Consider the following 16,554-nt stretch of genomic DNA (forward strand, 5'->3'; position numbering starts at 1 on the left):
GACCTGAGTTCAAACTGGGTCTCAGACACTTACTAGCTGTGTGATCTTGGATAAATCACTTTAAAAACAAAACAACAACAACAAAAACTCTGCCTCAATTTCCTCACTGTAAAATGAGAATAATAGAAGCATTTACTTTCCAAGGTGGTGTGAGGATCAAATGAGTTTATACTAACTAAAAAAGCAGTGTTTGGCACATAGTAAGTATATAAATGGTTATTATTGCTATTAGCTTAGTACATTCTTTCAGACAAGCCAAAAGCAACATGTACCTTCACTCTAGGCAACTTAGTCTAATGTGGAATCATTTTGACCAAGCATTCACAAATCATGGCATCTAGTATATATTACAGTCAGTTCCCAATTAATCCAAATAATGAATCCCTGAAGTGGTCACATGTATTTAGAATTGTACTACTTGAAACTATAATAGTTATTTAGTTCCAGACCAATGGAAATACATAATGTGATTCAAATAAAGTGACCAAAACAAGGGAATTTGTTATTTGTATTAATCAGGACCTAGCTATAAATCCCATCCCCTAATGTTTCCTTTCTACAATGACTTAGTGGTGTACTACAAGATCAGTATTTGTAAACTTATAGGCAGGATTAAACAAGTTATTATTTTAAATCTGGCCTATTGTTCAAGAGAATAAAATAAATTTCTCTATTATTTTTAAGGGCCAGGTGATCAATCATATATCATCTTCTAAAGAACATTAAGGCAAAATTTGGAGAGACACCCCACTATGTTGGTTTCAGGGTGGTGATTTTTAAAAGATCATAATCCTAAAGTACCATTTACATTATGGAGATGTGTTGATCAATAAAGTTAGACAAAGTACCCACATTAACAAAATGTGCATGCTAACAGATATACACAGATACGACTGGCAAGATGCTCTACAAGACTGGACTGGATTTCAGGGTTTTTGGTTTTTGTTGTTTATTGTTGGTGTTTTTGTTTTTGTTTTGTTTTTTTTGGGGGGGAAGTATTGCACATCACAGATTTGTTCACCATATCAAGTTTCAAATTCAAAGCTTTCTAAAGTCTAAAATGATTTGATCTTGGCTCTTGCCACTTATACATTTTATGCATGAAATTATCTGTATGTTGTTTTCTCAGTAGAATGTGAGCTCTTAATTTGGAACTATGCCCAAAGGGCCATCAAACTGTGTATACCCTTTGATCCAGCAGTATCTGTACTGAGCCTGTATCCCAAAGAGATTTTCAAGGAGAGAGAGAGGGATCCACATGTGCAAAAAATGATTGTAGTAGCCCTTTTTGTAGTGACAAGAACCTGGAACCAGAGTGGTTGCCCATCAGTTGAAGAATGGCTGGATAAATTATAGTATGTTAATGTAATGGAATATTATCGTTCTATAAGAAATGATGAGCAGGCTGATTTCAGAAAAGACAACTTATATGAACTGATATTGGGTGAAACAAGCAGAATCAAGAGAATATTATACATAGCCACAGCAAGATTATGTGATGATCCAAGACAATTTCAATAGATTTGGGATGGGAGACTGAATACAGAGATAAAGCACACTATTTTCACCTTTGTATGTGTGTATATGTGTGTGTGTGTGTGTGTGTGTGTGTGTGTGTGCTTTTTCTTCCTTCTGTTTTGATTTTTTTCTTTTACAACATGACCAATATGGAAATATGTTTCAAATGATTATACATGTATAATCTACATCAGATTGCTTGCTATCTTAAGGAAGGGGGAGCTAAGAGGATAGGAAAAAAAATTTTGAAACCCAAAATCTTAAAAAAAGAATGTCAAGAACTTTATGTGTAAATGGAAAAATAAAATACTATTGAAAAATAGAAAGAGAGGGAGACAGATAGGGTCAAAGATAGAGACAGAGACAGAGAGAGACAAAGAAACAGAAAGGGAGACAGGGACAGAGAAAGTGACCTTTTGAGTCCAGGCACTATTTTTGTCTTTTTTATTTTAAATAACTACCATTCCTGACACATACTAAGTGCTTAATAAACATCTGCTGATCGACTGACTTGAAAGCTATACAATGTTCCTGAACTATGTTCTGCAAAACTCTAGTGTGCCATATGAAGCAAATTGAGGTCCCATCATAAAATTTTTGTTTCTATTATTTACTGTCTAAAATACTAAATGTGAAATAACATAAATATATATTCTATGTGGCAATTTTTCAGTATGTTTAATTTCATCTATTTTGCCCCAAAGTTCCTGTGATTATTGAGCCCCCCCCCCCCCCCTACTTTCTTCCTTCCCTTTTTATATCCTGGAATAACACATCCCAGCATCGTAGGAAGGCAACCATGGCAAAATAGCTAAAAAGATGTCCTCGAATCAGAACGATTTGGTTTTAAGTCACATACCAACTACAAAATCCTGGGCAAATTACTCTCATTGTCCCTAAGAAAACATATAATTTATAAGGAAACAGCTGATTTATATTGATACAAAGAATTTTTCTTCTAGAGAAATTCCTTACATCAATAAAATCACAGATCAGGACCCCTAGAGCCATAGGTTGGTTTTGTCAATATATTTCCAGTTTTAAAAGTTTTTTTCCCTGTGACAGATTAATTTGGGAAAGGCTGCTATAAGTTGTATAAAGAGGTTGTAATGTGCCTATCTAATGACAGAACGCTACCATCATCACCAAACAATTACCTGGCTGAGTTCTCATCCTGGACCAGCAATGGAGGTTTGTCAGTCAGTTTTTGGGGAGCAAACTGAGGTGAAGGAGACCGAGACGATTCCATGCTAGACTTTGGAAGATGACGGTATTTTGAAGACAAAACAGCTTCAGCCTTAAGATCTGATATTTCTTCATTTAAGTGCTGGCAATCATTCTCTGAAGGAGCAGGTTGTGGCTGGGCACTGGCAAGCTTTTCACTAAATGTGGAAGGGCTCTGGGGAAGGACGGGGGGATTTACACACACATCAGGAGAAGTGGGAGACTGAGAGGGACCGGGCCCGCTGGGGGCTTCGAGCAGCTGCTCGGCAGAGCTCCCAGCAGAGGATGTGGAGCAGTCCTGGTGCCTGTACTTAACGGCGTCCCGTTTGGGTGGGGGTGGCCTCTGAGGGGCTGGCCCCCGTTTTTTGCTGACCGATGCCGATTCTACCCACCAGGAATCTTCTTCCTTGCCTTGTGAGGAAGGATGGAGGTTGTCGTTCTTAGCGTGAGCTTCAGAACAGGCTGGAGGAGGTTCGTCAGAATCCTGGGTCTCTTCCTTTTCGTTCTCTTCTGAATATCTGTAATCACTAGGTAATGTCCCAGACCTGGCCCGGTTCTCCTGTGGCACAGCAAGCGGCTCTCTGGGGTGGGATGACTCGGTAGATTCCAATTTGCTGTTTAGGTTTTGATCCAGTGGATCTCTTTTTTCTCCTGGACTTTCTCCCTGATATTCTGTATCTGCTGACCTAAAAACAAAAGTAAAATAGTCATGAGCAAACTACTCTACTACTCTGTTCAACATCATTTCCCACATATTTATCATGCAAGCGATAGAAACTTTCAGATAGTACGCCAATAATAACTGCTCTGACCCACTTAAAGGATTAAAATCAACTCCTTCCCATTCCTAATGTAATGTGATGAGTAAGAGTACAGTATATATGCATATACATATATGTACAGTGTCATGCAATGAAACAATTTTATATAACTTAAAACATTCATTCTCTTTTAACTATCTGTGATTAAAACTTAAATTTCTGTGAATAAAATTGCAACAGAACAAAATGTGACTTCACTAAGTTTTTGAAGATTCTTACTATGAGAAATGATTTATTAAAATGTATAACAGTTCCTTCATAAAGCTAACTCAAAATTACCTTAAACTATTTCTAGTCTTTCTCCCAAGATGTAAATTAGCAAAAGAAACACACTGATAAAAATTTATAAATTTATTGATACATTGGAGTTGGGGGAGGGAAGTAGAATATTTAAAGCATACTATTTGAATAAATGCCACTTGGAACCAGAAACATTTTTACAATATACACACAAATGTGTGTACAAATATATATGTGTACATGTATATATCTATGCGCATTTCTATATAGCCATATATGTATACATGTGTGAATTCACACATATTCTGCACATCTATGTTTGTGATGGCTCATAAGTTGGCTAATTAATGTTCATCAAATCATCAAACATCAATAAGTAGACTGTGCCTCTGTTGACATTTTTACCTATTGTTTCTTCTAATATAGCACCCCAAAATAGAAAAAACTGAGCTTCCCTTTAAATTTTTTATTTCCAACTCTAACTATTTAGTTTGTTGTTTTGTTATTGTTGCTCTAATTTTAATCGAAACTTTTTGATTTAAGAACTCGCAATGAAGAGACCAGGATGAAACCATCAGGATGAAAACCAAAGCTTTGATACTGATCACACGGAGGAACTAATTGAGCAGACATGTAATTTTACTGTTATTATATGTTAGCTACAAACATACATGCAAAAGGTGGTTTAGAGATCATAGAACCTAACCTTATTTTCCAAAGGAAGAAACAATGATTTAGGTGAAATGTCTTGTCTAAGGTTACAAAGGCAGTCAGGGATATAGGTGACATTAGAACTCAGATATCCTACTAGACTTTCTGATAAAACACACTCTTACATTAAGGTTCTAGTGATTGAGGAAATAAAGCCATCTGGACAGGGTCTAAGATGTTCCATCTAATCCTGATGTTCCATCACTCTATGGTGACTAATAATATGGAAAGATTATTTATTTTATTTTCAAATTCACAAACTACATAAGGGAAACTATCACCCCTCATGTTATATAAGTGTGTCTGAAATGCCACTTCTTCTATTTTATTTTTTGTTTTGCAGGGGTCCCAGTGACAGTCCAGTTCACACAATAGACTCCATTTACATTTGGGCATCAGTCTCCCCCATCTTATTGCACAGAAAGGCTACTCATACCATACCAACTACTGAAGGTCAAGGGCATGCTGAAAAGGAAAGAGAGCAAGTAAAGGTACCTCTGAGACCCTGAAAGAATGCAGGTTTGCTCTCTGCTTAGAGGAGGCTGAAGAGACACAGTGAGCTTAGAAAAGAAGCTGAAACAGAAAAAGCAAACAGAAAAGGCTTAAGATAACATGAACCCAACTTGAGGAAGTCAGCTTTTTTATTTGCATTAGGAAATACTAATAGAAGTTGAAAGTTATCAAAACAACATTGGCAAAACAAAAAGCGAACAATGAATGATACACAGAACCTCCTGGTTAAAAAAATACAGAACACTTAAACACCATGAAAAATGACAATAACACAAGGAGGGACAAGTCACAAATCAGGTTTATAACACATATAGAATGCATTTCTACATAATAAACCTCTTATTTTTAAATCACTAACCTACTTTATTTAGTCTTTTAGGATAGGCTAAAGGGACTGAATCTGGGATTTCACTGGTATGGAACTTACATGTGAGGAAATTCCCTCTACCTAATGCAGGATGGTATCTTCTCTGAAACTTGACAGTCTTAGAAGGTTACCTAGGGCACTGAGAAGTTAATGCCAGGGAGATAGTTAGAATTGTTTGAGGTGAGACTTGAAGATGAGTTTTCTATCCATTATACCAATTCACTGACAGTAAATTATCACTTAATAATTTTTAAAAAGCCACTTTATTAATAATAACTTTGATTATTACAGCCCAGGATATACTTTGGTTCAATATTACTTTTCTTTAAAAACATTTACTTAAAAAAATGAGTGATTCCCTTTGTCTATAAGATCATAACTTTAATGGATTCGACTATATGTGTGTGTAGGGTTTAACATTTCTGTTAAACCTCTTCAAAGTGATCATTTACTCTTTCCTAATGCTTAGGGACAGGCAATATAAAATTCATTTGCTTACAAACTTTATAAATAAACTCTAATTCTACTGTGATTTGTAACCCAAAATCTGGTCCTTTTAGGGTTATCATGGCATTCATATCACCATAAATATGTACAAATGTCCCTTTAAAAAGTTCTTTGTTAGTAAAGTGTTTTCCTGCAAATTCAGAAAATAAAAAATCTTTGGATTCTTTTGGCAAAGCAGAGAACTCACCTTTGGGGAGAAAAGCAACAGTAGAAAGCAAACAATGACTCAATACCTAAGTTTGCTAACCATGGTAAGAAAGAACAATATTGTTTCATAATTTCTGTCTAGCACTTTATCATATCATCATGCCATCTATAGGATTTATATCAAAGGAATGCTTGATCTTTTTTTTTTTAAATATTTTTATTAATTGTACTTCAAACATGATTGGTTTCCTTTGTTATCCTATGCATTTTATTTTAGGTATTTTGAGAAGTAACTAGTAGGCTCTAATCAATTAGTCTATGTATATATATGTATACAGTCCAAACCATTTTGTTAAACACTAAATTTTTGACCCAATAATTGGGTCAATATTATAAAAAACTAGATTACCATTGCTCATTTGTTTCTTTATATTATATATCTAACTTGTTCCAATGATTAACTTCTCTAATTTTTTGCCAGTACCAAATTGTTTTGACAATTATCACTCTATGGTATAGTATGAGATCTGGTACTTCTAGTTCCCTGCTATTCCAATTTATTCCCCATTGATTGATTCTCTTAATATTCTTGTCCTTTTCTCCTTCCAGATGAATTTTATTACTTTTTCTAGCTTTACAAAATAATTCTTTGGTAATCTGAATGGTATGGCATTGACTACCTAAATTAATTTAGGTAGTATTATTATTTTTATTATGTTGGTTCAACCCACCCATGAGCTATTATTAGTATTTCTCCAATTACTCAGATCTGTTTTTATTAATGTGAAGAATTTTTTTTGTAATTGTGTTCATATAATTCCTGTGTGTTTTGGCAGGTAGCCTCAGAGCAGTATGAAAGGATGATGGGGGTAACCTTGGGTTGTGATTTGGCAAAGCATGACTGATGACAGAACAAAGGGGTCTAGGATTCAAGAGTAGCTGTTAATGTGTGACAGACCAATTCAATAACAAGTCAAGCTTGTAAAGGTAGAAAAAGAGACCAGAAGAGAGATGGAACTGGGAACATTGGGATAGAAAGCTTAGAAAGCACAACAATAAGGATGAAAGATCATTTCAGTAGGAATGAAAGAGAATGAAAATTTGGAAGGAGAGTAGGTTGTGGTCAAAGAGAACAATTCCACAGCTGTGGAGCATGGAGACAAAACAATTATGTGTACGTGGTTAGATCAATGGTTATGACCACCATTCCAATGCATCCCTAAGGTGGAGTGAATGCAGAGATAATGGGAGTTTAGGAGGTTGATTGACTGGAAAGTCAGGTGTCTGACAGAACAAACACTAACATTATGTTGAAATCCTTAAGAATGTGGGAGAGGCAGGGGTTAATGAAGAAAAGAAGACTATGAAATGGTAATGAACTCCTTGAGAATGGAGAGAATATGAGGTTAGCAAACAGATAACTTGGAATTGGTTGAACTGGGAGATAAAGATAGAAAGAGTAAGTGATGGCAAAGGGACATCTTTACTTCTATTGGCCAAGTGCTTCAAGAGCATAAATGGATCTCTCCCTCAGTTATTTCACCAGGAAGATATAAAATAGCATCATCAGCTCATGATGCAAGGCATCGTAAAAGTGCTTAGCAAAATGATATGGACACAGTAGGTGCTGAATAAATATTTGCCAACTGATCTGAGCTAAATTTGATGTTTTATCTGGTTACTTATCCTCCTTCAGATACTTGCTGTTAGGTAGCTGGGTGAACCCCACTATGTCTCTCTTGGGGCTCAGTTTCTTTATTGGTGAAACAAAAATTCAATGACCTCTGAAGCCCCTTCTAGCTTAAAATCTATGATCCTTAGGATCATATATGACTTAAGTATATTTTTATGAATAACTATAATTTTTTTTTTTGCTTTCCTAAAACAATCTAAAGAAAACGTTTGGCCAACTGCTTCTTGATTGGCATAAACATAAGCTTCAAACAATGTTTAAATTGATTTCTTCTTCTTCAAAAGCTAAAGAAATATAGTGAGAAGGAGCTCAGAAATTTAACTACTGCATAATTCTGGATACCCAGCCTGCCTTTGTATGAAAAATTGCATTAAATGATATGTGAATTCTGATGGCTATTCCTGGGGGGAAACTAAATCTTATAGCAGTATAAAATATGGTGATATCTTATTCTATAGTTAATACAACTCCCTCCCTTTCATTTTGGCATTTTATTTTCTCATACTCAAAATTAACATAAAAATTTTTGCACCAGGTTAATTGACATATCGTTACATTTCTTTTTTTTTTTTTTTAAACCATTCACAAATTCGGTGCCCCAGACCACCAAATTTATTTCTATTAGGGCAGACTGTGAGAATTCAAGAAATCAAAAGTCACAGAAAATAAAGGGTCAAAGATAAAAATTACAATAAAATGTGAAGTCTATTCTGCAAAATGTTTTAACTGGTAGGCTAAACATGACTCAGTTCAAAATTATGTGGACAGTGAGCATTTCCAATTTGATTCATTGGGATTTCTTTCTCATTTTTTGTCTGCATTCAAGGACAATAGTAAACAATAAACACAGCATTAAAAAAAAGGGGGGGAGGGGGCAAAACAAAGACAATAGAATATTCCCCAAACTCCTCAAGGCATGGATAAGCTTCAGTGAACATTTTAGACCATAAAGTAAAATTATACAAAGAGGAAAAAGTGGGGGTAGCTGCATTCCAGAATCAGAGTCATTTACATTCAGCATGGGTTGGTTGCTTCATTCTCATGCAAAACATGCTAATTACATGTTACCATGGAGAGAATCGGGCTCTTACAGTTCAGAAAGGAGAAAGAGAAAGCAAGCTTCAGAAAGCAGCAAAACGACCCAGGAAAAACCTGTGAAATAGTATAACAACATCTTTTGACTTTGAAGAATTTGGAATTTTAAGGTTCCTAATAGAAAATACAAAACCAATGTTAAAAGACTCTTAGGAAAAGAGAGACATTTGGAAAAATGCTCAAGATTTAAAATGTTTTATAGTGGATAAGAGAGGGAACAAAAATTATAGTAGCTTCCCCCCCCCCCCCTTCATATTTTAAATGTCTTTTAATAAAACTCTCATTAAAAAGCAAAACAAAACAAAAACATATCAGGAGACATTCATCTCCTATTCTCTATTTCTAAAAATTGACATTCCCTTATATCTGTTAACACAGTTACTAGGATCAAGATAATACTAGGAAATTCATGAAATTTGTGGTTAAATCCTCTTCTCTAACAGATGTTCTCACAACTCATTGTGCCTCAGTTTTCTGTAAGATAAAGTAACTGGTTATTTCCTCCCCTTTGGAGTGTTATAGAGCAAATGTGAACAATTACTGTTTCCAGACAATATTCGAAGTCTCTGAAAAACAAGATCTGTGCTTTTTACTTAGAATTAGGTGCTGTATGAACTTCATCTAAATGAGAATAATTCCATTAACTAAACATTATTTAGAATCTACTTAACATTTTCTATTTTTGACACTTTACTATAATCATTTAACCCAAGAAATCTCTGTGAATAAGACTAGCATAATTAGTTCCAATTTACTTAAGTAAAAGAAAACTAATCTCTGGGAAAAGTTTTTAGGATCTAGTCCTATATTCTTAAATTATGAATGACAAACCAGGTACAAATAGATTAAGATATCATCATTAAAAAGATGCCTATCTGGAAAAAGAGATGTGCTAGTCAAGTAAACAAAGTGACAATAACAAATGATCTGCCTATATTATAATACTAGTTTTATAATATAAAAAAGTCTCTCAGCACACTCAGGAAGCCTATTTTTGGAAAATTAATGGGGGGACAGAGACAAAATATGCAGAGAGGTTAAAAAAGTGAGTTTGGGGTTTAATCTGTAGGTTGGGGTCAGGTAATAACTAACTTGAGAAGACTTTCTCTCTGATTCTCAGTGCAAGATGGAATTATTGGAGTCTACTGAGGAAGAATGACATGATCGGAATCACATTTCAGGAAAATTAAATTAGCAGCTGGGTACGATGAAACTTAAATCAGGAATAAGAACTAGTAGTCTCAAAGTGTAAAAAACACTTATTATTATTAATATTATTAAACTCTAAGACCCTCAGCTTCTTTTTCTGTAAGATGTAAATATAATAAGTCTACTACACAAGATTGTGGTGTGGAAAGTAATTTGTAAACTATAAAATGACACATAAACATGAGTTACTGTTATCTTCTCTCTTTATTGCATCAATACCAATATATTTAAAGCAGATTAAATACATATAAATACTCCTGTCTAAAGACACTGACATGGAGGGGGAATATTTGGCTCTAACATCCAGAAAATGGCCATGAATAAATACCACAGGATAGATTTGCAGTTGAGGCAGAACTCACAGGTCATCTAAACACAGGATCAGATGATAGATTTAATATTGGAAGGAACCTTTAAATCCTCTCATTTTACAGATGGTGAAACTGTGACCCAGAAACATTAAATGATTTGTTTAGGAGATAACATGCAGCAAAATTAGAATTTAAACACAGATCCTCTGACAGTAGAATTGTAATAATAGTAAGCATATATATATAACTTTAAGATTAGCAAATTACTTAAAAAATAATAATGAATAAAAGAGAGCATTTATATATTACTATGTGCCAGACATTGTGCTAAATATTTTACAAATGTTACCTCATTTGCTTCTCTCCTTACAATAATCCTGGGAGTTGGTTGCTGTTATTACTCACATTTTACAAATGAGAAAACTGAGGCAGAAAGAAGTTAAATGACTTGCCCAAAATGTGTTTGATCAAACATTTCTTAGGTATGTGACCCTTCAACCTGTTTGCCTCAATTCCTCTTTTGTAAAATGAACTAAAGAAGGAAATGCCAAACTACTCCAGTGTCTTTGTCAAGAAAACCCTAAATGGGATCATGAAGTATAAGGCAAACTGAAGGACTTCTGTCTCCAGCCAAGTCCAACACCGGCCACTGAATCCACCACTAAATTTTTTCCATCACTTTGTATTACACACTACAATAGGGCTATAAGAAAATTTGGAAATTTTCTGCAAAGATATTTAAACTGCTAGAATAATTCCCAAGACCCACTACATTCAACATGTATATGTGTATATTCAATTTAGAATTACTTAGAAATTAAAGTTTTTAAAATTATGTTTCCCCTGAAAGTAAATATAAAATGAATTTAAACAGAAAAACAAGCAGCAGGCATTTCAAAAAACGATTTACTACATTAATGAAGTAATACGGTCCCACCCAAAAAAACACCCCATAACCAGATAAAGTAATTAGTTTTCAACATTCAATTATTATCAAGCACTTAATTGAAATGCAAATGCAAGACACTCCAATAGATAGTTTCCCTAGGGGAAAGGAAATGCAAAAAATGGACAAAACCAGATTCTAATCCCTTAATGTACTTATAATATAGTAGGCAACATTTGATTAATACCAAATATATGTGCATGTATGTATATATGTCACAAGAAATGCAAAAGTAAAGTAGTATGAAATTGAGAATAGAAAGATCATAGGATCACAGATTTAGAAGAGAAAGAGACCTTAGGGACCACTGAATCCAAGCCCTATATTTTATAGATAAGAAAACTGAGGCCCAAAGCAACAGAAAGGGTAATTATCTCAGGAGGTGTAAGAGATTATGTCCATTTGCTAGGGATCACAGACATTTCTGAGTGTAATTAATTTTTAAAAGAAATAAGTTTTTATTTAAGTATACATAAATAGTTTTCAGAAAAATTTGCTGTAAAATAATCTGGTTTCCATTTTAAAAAGAGATAGATGTGACTGAAAACAATTTGGTTATAATAAAATCAAACATTTGAAGGAAAACATTATTTTGTGTTATTTTTAACAATGCTACACTAGATTCAAATTGTCATATATTTCCAGAACGTTTAATGTTAACAGGACCATGGATTTAGGTGTGGAAGGTATCTTTGAGAGGCCATCAAAACCAATCTCTATATTTTCCAGATGAGGAAATAATACCTACAGAGGTTCACATGGGGAGCGATTTGCAAAAGCAGAATTTGAATTCAAAAATTATACCATTTTATCTCTCAAATTATTTGCTTCAAAAATTATAAATGATACATCATGCAGAAATTTGATAGTTAAGGAATCCATTCCAATATCTGGCCTTCCATCACATTATTTAAACTTAACAGTCTGAAAACTACAAACAAGAGGACTTGCATACAATATAATAGGATCTTAATAAGTGGCTACTATGTTAGACCAGGTGGACAACATTCTGATCCTACCAGAAATAGATGGCAAAACTCCTTTTGTTATTCCATACCTTTCCAAGCACATAGAATCATTCTAGGTATTTAATAAGTGTGTGTGTGTGTGTGTGTGTGTGTGTGTATACACACACACACACACACACACACACACACACACACACACACACACAACACAAGTTCCATATTAAAAAAAAAAACCAATTGATATTCTCTGCATTCAGTCTCTGTACGAAACTGGATCTCAGAATATTTTAGTTCTGACTGTAATAAAGCATAAAAACCCATATCAATACATACCAACATATATACCTACTTAAATTCACATTCACTTTAACTGAAGCAGGTACCCAGGAGGAAAACGAGTATCTGGTTATAAAAATATCTGAAGGGATTTAGTTTTAATTCCCATAAGAGAACTAGAAAGAACACGAGGATTTCTTTAAATGCAAGATTAGTACGCACACAGGTTTTCCTTGATCTTAATTTTTAAAAAAAAATTTTTTTTTGGCTGTTATTTAGAACTGGGCAAACTAATACAAACATAAGCAATTTCAGGCCAAAAAAAAAAAAAAAAAAAAAAAAGGAAAAAAAAGGAGAAATGAATATGGAATCCCACAACTTCATTACATACAGTTTGCAATTCTTTTCACAATTAGTTGTATAACAAATTCAATACATTACTTAAAATACTGTCTTGCTTATCTATCTCTTTTTGAACTGCTATTCTTTTCTGCATACTTTTTTTTTAACAAATGCTGCAATGGTTCTGTTTTTTCTTCACACCACTATCTTTGCTACACCCACTCCTTTCCAAAATTTCCATTCATTTAAAAAAACAAAACAAAAAACTTTTGTCATAAACAATTATAACCATGCAAAATGAATCCACACATCAACCTTGTGAAAAAATGTTTGATTCAATCTAGATCCATCTTTGTCAGGTGGTAGGTACATATTATGCTTCATTATTAATTTCCAAGAATTGGGGTTGGGCACTACAGTGATCAGAGTTAAGGCTTTAAGATATTTCTTTTTCTTTATAATGTTGTAGTTACTGTAAAATTGTTCTCTTTATTCTGCTCAATTTACTCTGTATTAGTTCTTATAAGTCGAAATATATAAATCATATATATACATACATTGTGTGTGTGCCTGATCAAACATTTCTTAGGTATGTGACCCTGATCATGTCCCTTCACCCTGTTTGCCTGAATTCCTCATTTGTCAAATGAAATGAGGAAGGAAATGGCAAACCACTCCAGTGTTTTTGCCAAGAAAACCCTAAATGGGGTCATGGTTTCTCATATATAAATTTATAAATTATAAATAAATCAGTTTTTTCTGAACCTATTCTTTGTGTTATTTCTTATAACACAAAAATATTTTATTATATTCAACTATCATAATTCATTCAAGGAATTCTCCAATTGATAAGGATTTGTTTATTTAATGATCTTTAAAAATAACTTTGGTCCTCAGCCTTTTGAACTATTTAGGTATTCTTCTATATGAATATGAGACAATGGACCAACACTTTTGAGAAGTAATGCTATAGTGTAATTTAAAATATATATATATATATTTGATGTTATTTGTTTTTATAGTCATTTCTGGATATATTCATATCCTACCCTCAGTTTTTTTAATAATAAAGAAAAAAAAAGATTCAAACAAAACCAAATGGCTGTTACAAGGTGCAAAGTGTATGTGATACTCCACCACTGTAGGATTTTATACCTTCAAAGAAGGGAGGGATGTTTCATCATGAGCTTTCTAGGGCCAAGACTGTTCATTTCACATGTTCTATTGTACCATCCTGGAGGCCATCTTCCAATCTCAAGGAAAAGGCACAGCCCTCCCTCACTTCAATCTGATTTGTCTGCAAGTCCCAGCGTCACCTTCCTGATATCATAGTCCTAGTAGAAACAAGTAGATTCCCCACCTAACTATTGGGGGGTGGAGAGTCAAGGAGAAGGAGAGAAATCAGGGACAGACATGCTTAGATCATACCTGCATTAATATAATGGTAAAATATGATTATTGTTTAGCAGTAGATTATTTTGGAAGAGAAGTTATATAAATAGGTCTGTTAGTAAAACAGAGAATTCTGTCAGCTTTCTACTTCAATTTCCTAGTTACATTGGTTATCTCATCAATTCAGAACTTCATTCCAATGAGGCAGATCATCATCCGTACCCATCTTTTCTACCAGGAACAAGGTCAATTAATTTGATCGTGATTTATGACTTAGGATTGAGTAAGAAAACACCATATTTAATATAAACAGGACAAGAATTTGAGAGAATGGTACTTTTATACCAAAACCATATGTAATAAAAAACATACCACAATCAGATTATGTCCTGGACATAATCTGCCACTCTCCAGTAAGCAAATATTGTTATTATTTCAAAACCCACAATTGTAAAAGTTATAACTGATTGCAAAATTGGTTAAAAGTTGTAGAAATCACCAAAAAAATTTACTAATTTACTGTGTCATTCTCAATTATGTTTTTTAATGAGAAAACTCTGGAAATATCTATTATAATTAGTTAGAAGTTCAAGGTACATATAAAACTTGTGGCCTTGTTTAATCAGGGGTGGTCAAACTAAAAGAGAAACAGGGACCGCAACAATCAGGAGCCCTGCAAGCACAAAAGGACTTCAAAAACTCTATATGAACATTATCTATATTTTATTGTATTTTTATTTATTGACTATTTTCGATTCCCTTTAATTTTGTTTGGGCAACACTAAGGAGCATGTAAGGTCTTTTCAACATTAATGGACAGTGGCCCAACCTTTGAATCAGAAAGGACTGGATCAAGATGTTTCTCTTGACATGTCAGCTATTATGTCAGCTATTACTTAACTCATCAGTGTACCAGGATTCTCTCTTAGAAGACTATAAATTCTAGGTGAGTTTTCATTCATAGAATTCCACACTCTGATGAAATCATAGGGATAATCATAACCCCCCCCCCCTTTTCTCAAATGAGATAATTGTAAAGAATTCAGTACAATGCCTGTAATATAGTATATAGTATTATACAAATGCTAGCTATTATTTCTATTAAATTAGGATTAAATTTTTTTTAAGTTTGTATTTGATACACATATATCAAATAAATATTCAGAAAGATAACTATGCTGTGAAAAAAATATTAGCTTGTTTTTAAGAGGGAAATGTGTGCAGGGGTTAATATAATCTATAATTATAGTATATAATTTCACACACACACACACATATATAAAATCTTTCCAACATTACAATTTCTAGAGAATACAAATTGTAAGTGTTTAAAGGGCAAGTGAAAGATACATAGGTCTTCTTTTTTGTCTTATTTTTAGTACAATAAGGGGCACAAAGTAGGTCCTTAATATATGCTTGTTGATCAATGAAAGGTAAAAGTAGATTGTATAATCTGTGTAATTTGTGCATAAGAAGAGCTATTACTGTGATAATTTATGATAGGAAAAGCAAAGCCACATAATACAATAAACTATTAAGACTATGCTGATAACTACAATATTTTTGAAGACGTGAGGGAAAACTTCCATTGCTTTATTTTTTTTAAAACTTGCATTGTTTTTGATAAATTTACTACTAATAATGAACCTGACATCATCCCATAGGATGCAAAGGTCTGAATACTTATTTTTCAAAAAGTGAGTTGGGAGATACTGTACAGGTAAAAAAAAGGGGGACTTCCTATGTAAGATATACCCCAAAGTGACACAGAATGAGAAGATGCACACAGATTGCACCCCTCTTTCCAAGTTTCTTATTACTATAAAATTGTAGTGTATGATTGTGATGGAATACTACTATGCTATAAGAAATGATGAGCTCAATGACCTTAGAAAAAACATAGAAAGACTTGCATGAAATAACAAAGATCAAGTTGAGCAGAACCAAGAGAATCTTGTATATAATAACAGCAATATTGTTTTAAGAATGTCTTTAAGCAAATAAGTCATTTTGACTATCACAAATATTCAAATCAACTATAAAGGACAGACGTATGTATAGAATAATTTATATTTATACATATTATATACACACACATACAGCTGAGTCAAAGACTTTATGGAGATACGTACCATTTACAGATGTACCTGTATGTGTGTGTTATGTGATGTTTAGAAGCATTATTTTGAGATAATATTCCAATTTATAGATTATAATATGTGCCAGTATTTGTGTTTGTGTGACAATATTGTTTAAGGAAAGGCCTCTCCCTAA

The 16,554-nt window shown here is 33.5% G+C and overlaps 1 protein-coding gene across 4 annotated transcripts in view; it reads right to left on the reverse strand.

Annotated features, from left to right (window-relative positions):
- Positions 1-16,554, reverse strand: part of SHROOM2 (shroom family member 2) — a 226,178-nt gene that overhangs the window by 20,199 nt on the left and 189,425 nt on the right. For 3 of the 4 annotated variants that reach the window (XM_012546104.3, XM_031959011.1, XM_031959012.1), the window contains 2 exons: positions 5,010-5,087; positions 2,676-3,428 (listed from right to left, as the gene is read on the reverse strand). In XM_012546104.3, the coding sequence (XP_012401558.1) occupies positions 2,676-3,428; positions 5,010-5,087 (831 nt within the window). The remainder of the gene's footprint in view (positions 1-2,675; positions 3,429-5,009; positions 5,088-16,554) is intronic. The other variant, XM_023500341.2, reaches the window with a different exon arrangement.

Source organism: Sarcophilus harrisii, chromosome 3, assembly GCF_902635505.1.
Source record: "Sarcophilus harrisii chromosome 3, mSarHar1.11, whole genome shotgun sequence".
Taxonomy (NCBI): Eukaryota; Metazoa; Chordata; class Mammalia; order Dasyuromorphia; family Dasyuridae; genus Sarcophilus; species Sarcophilus harrisii.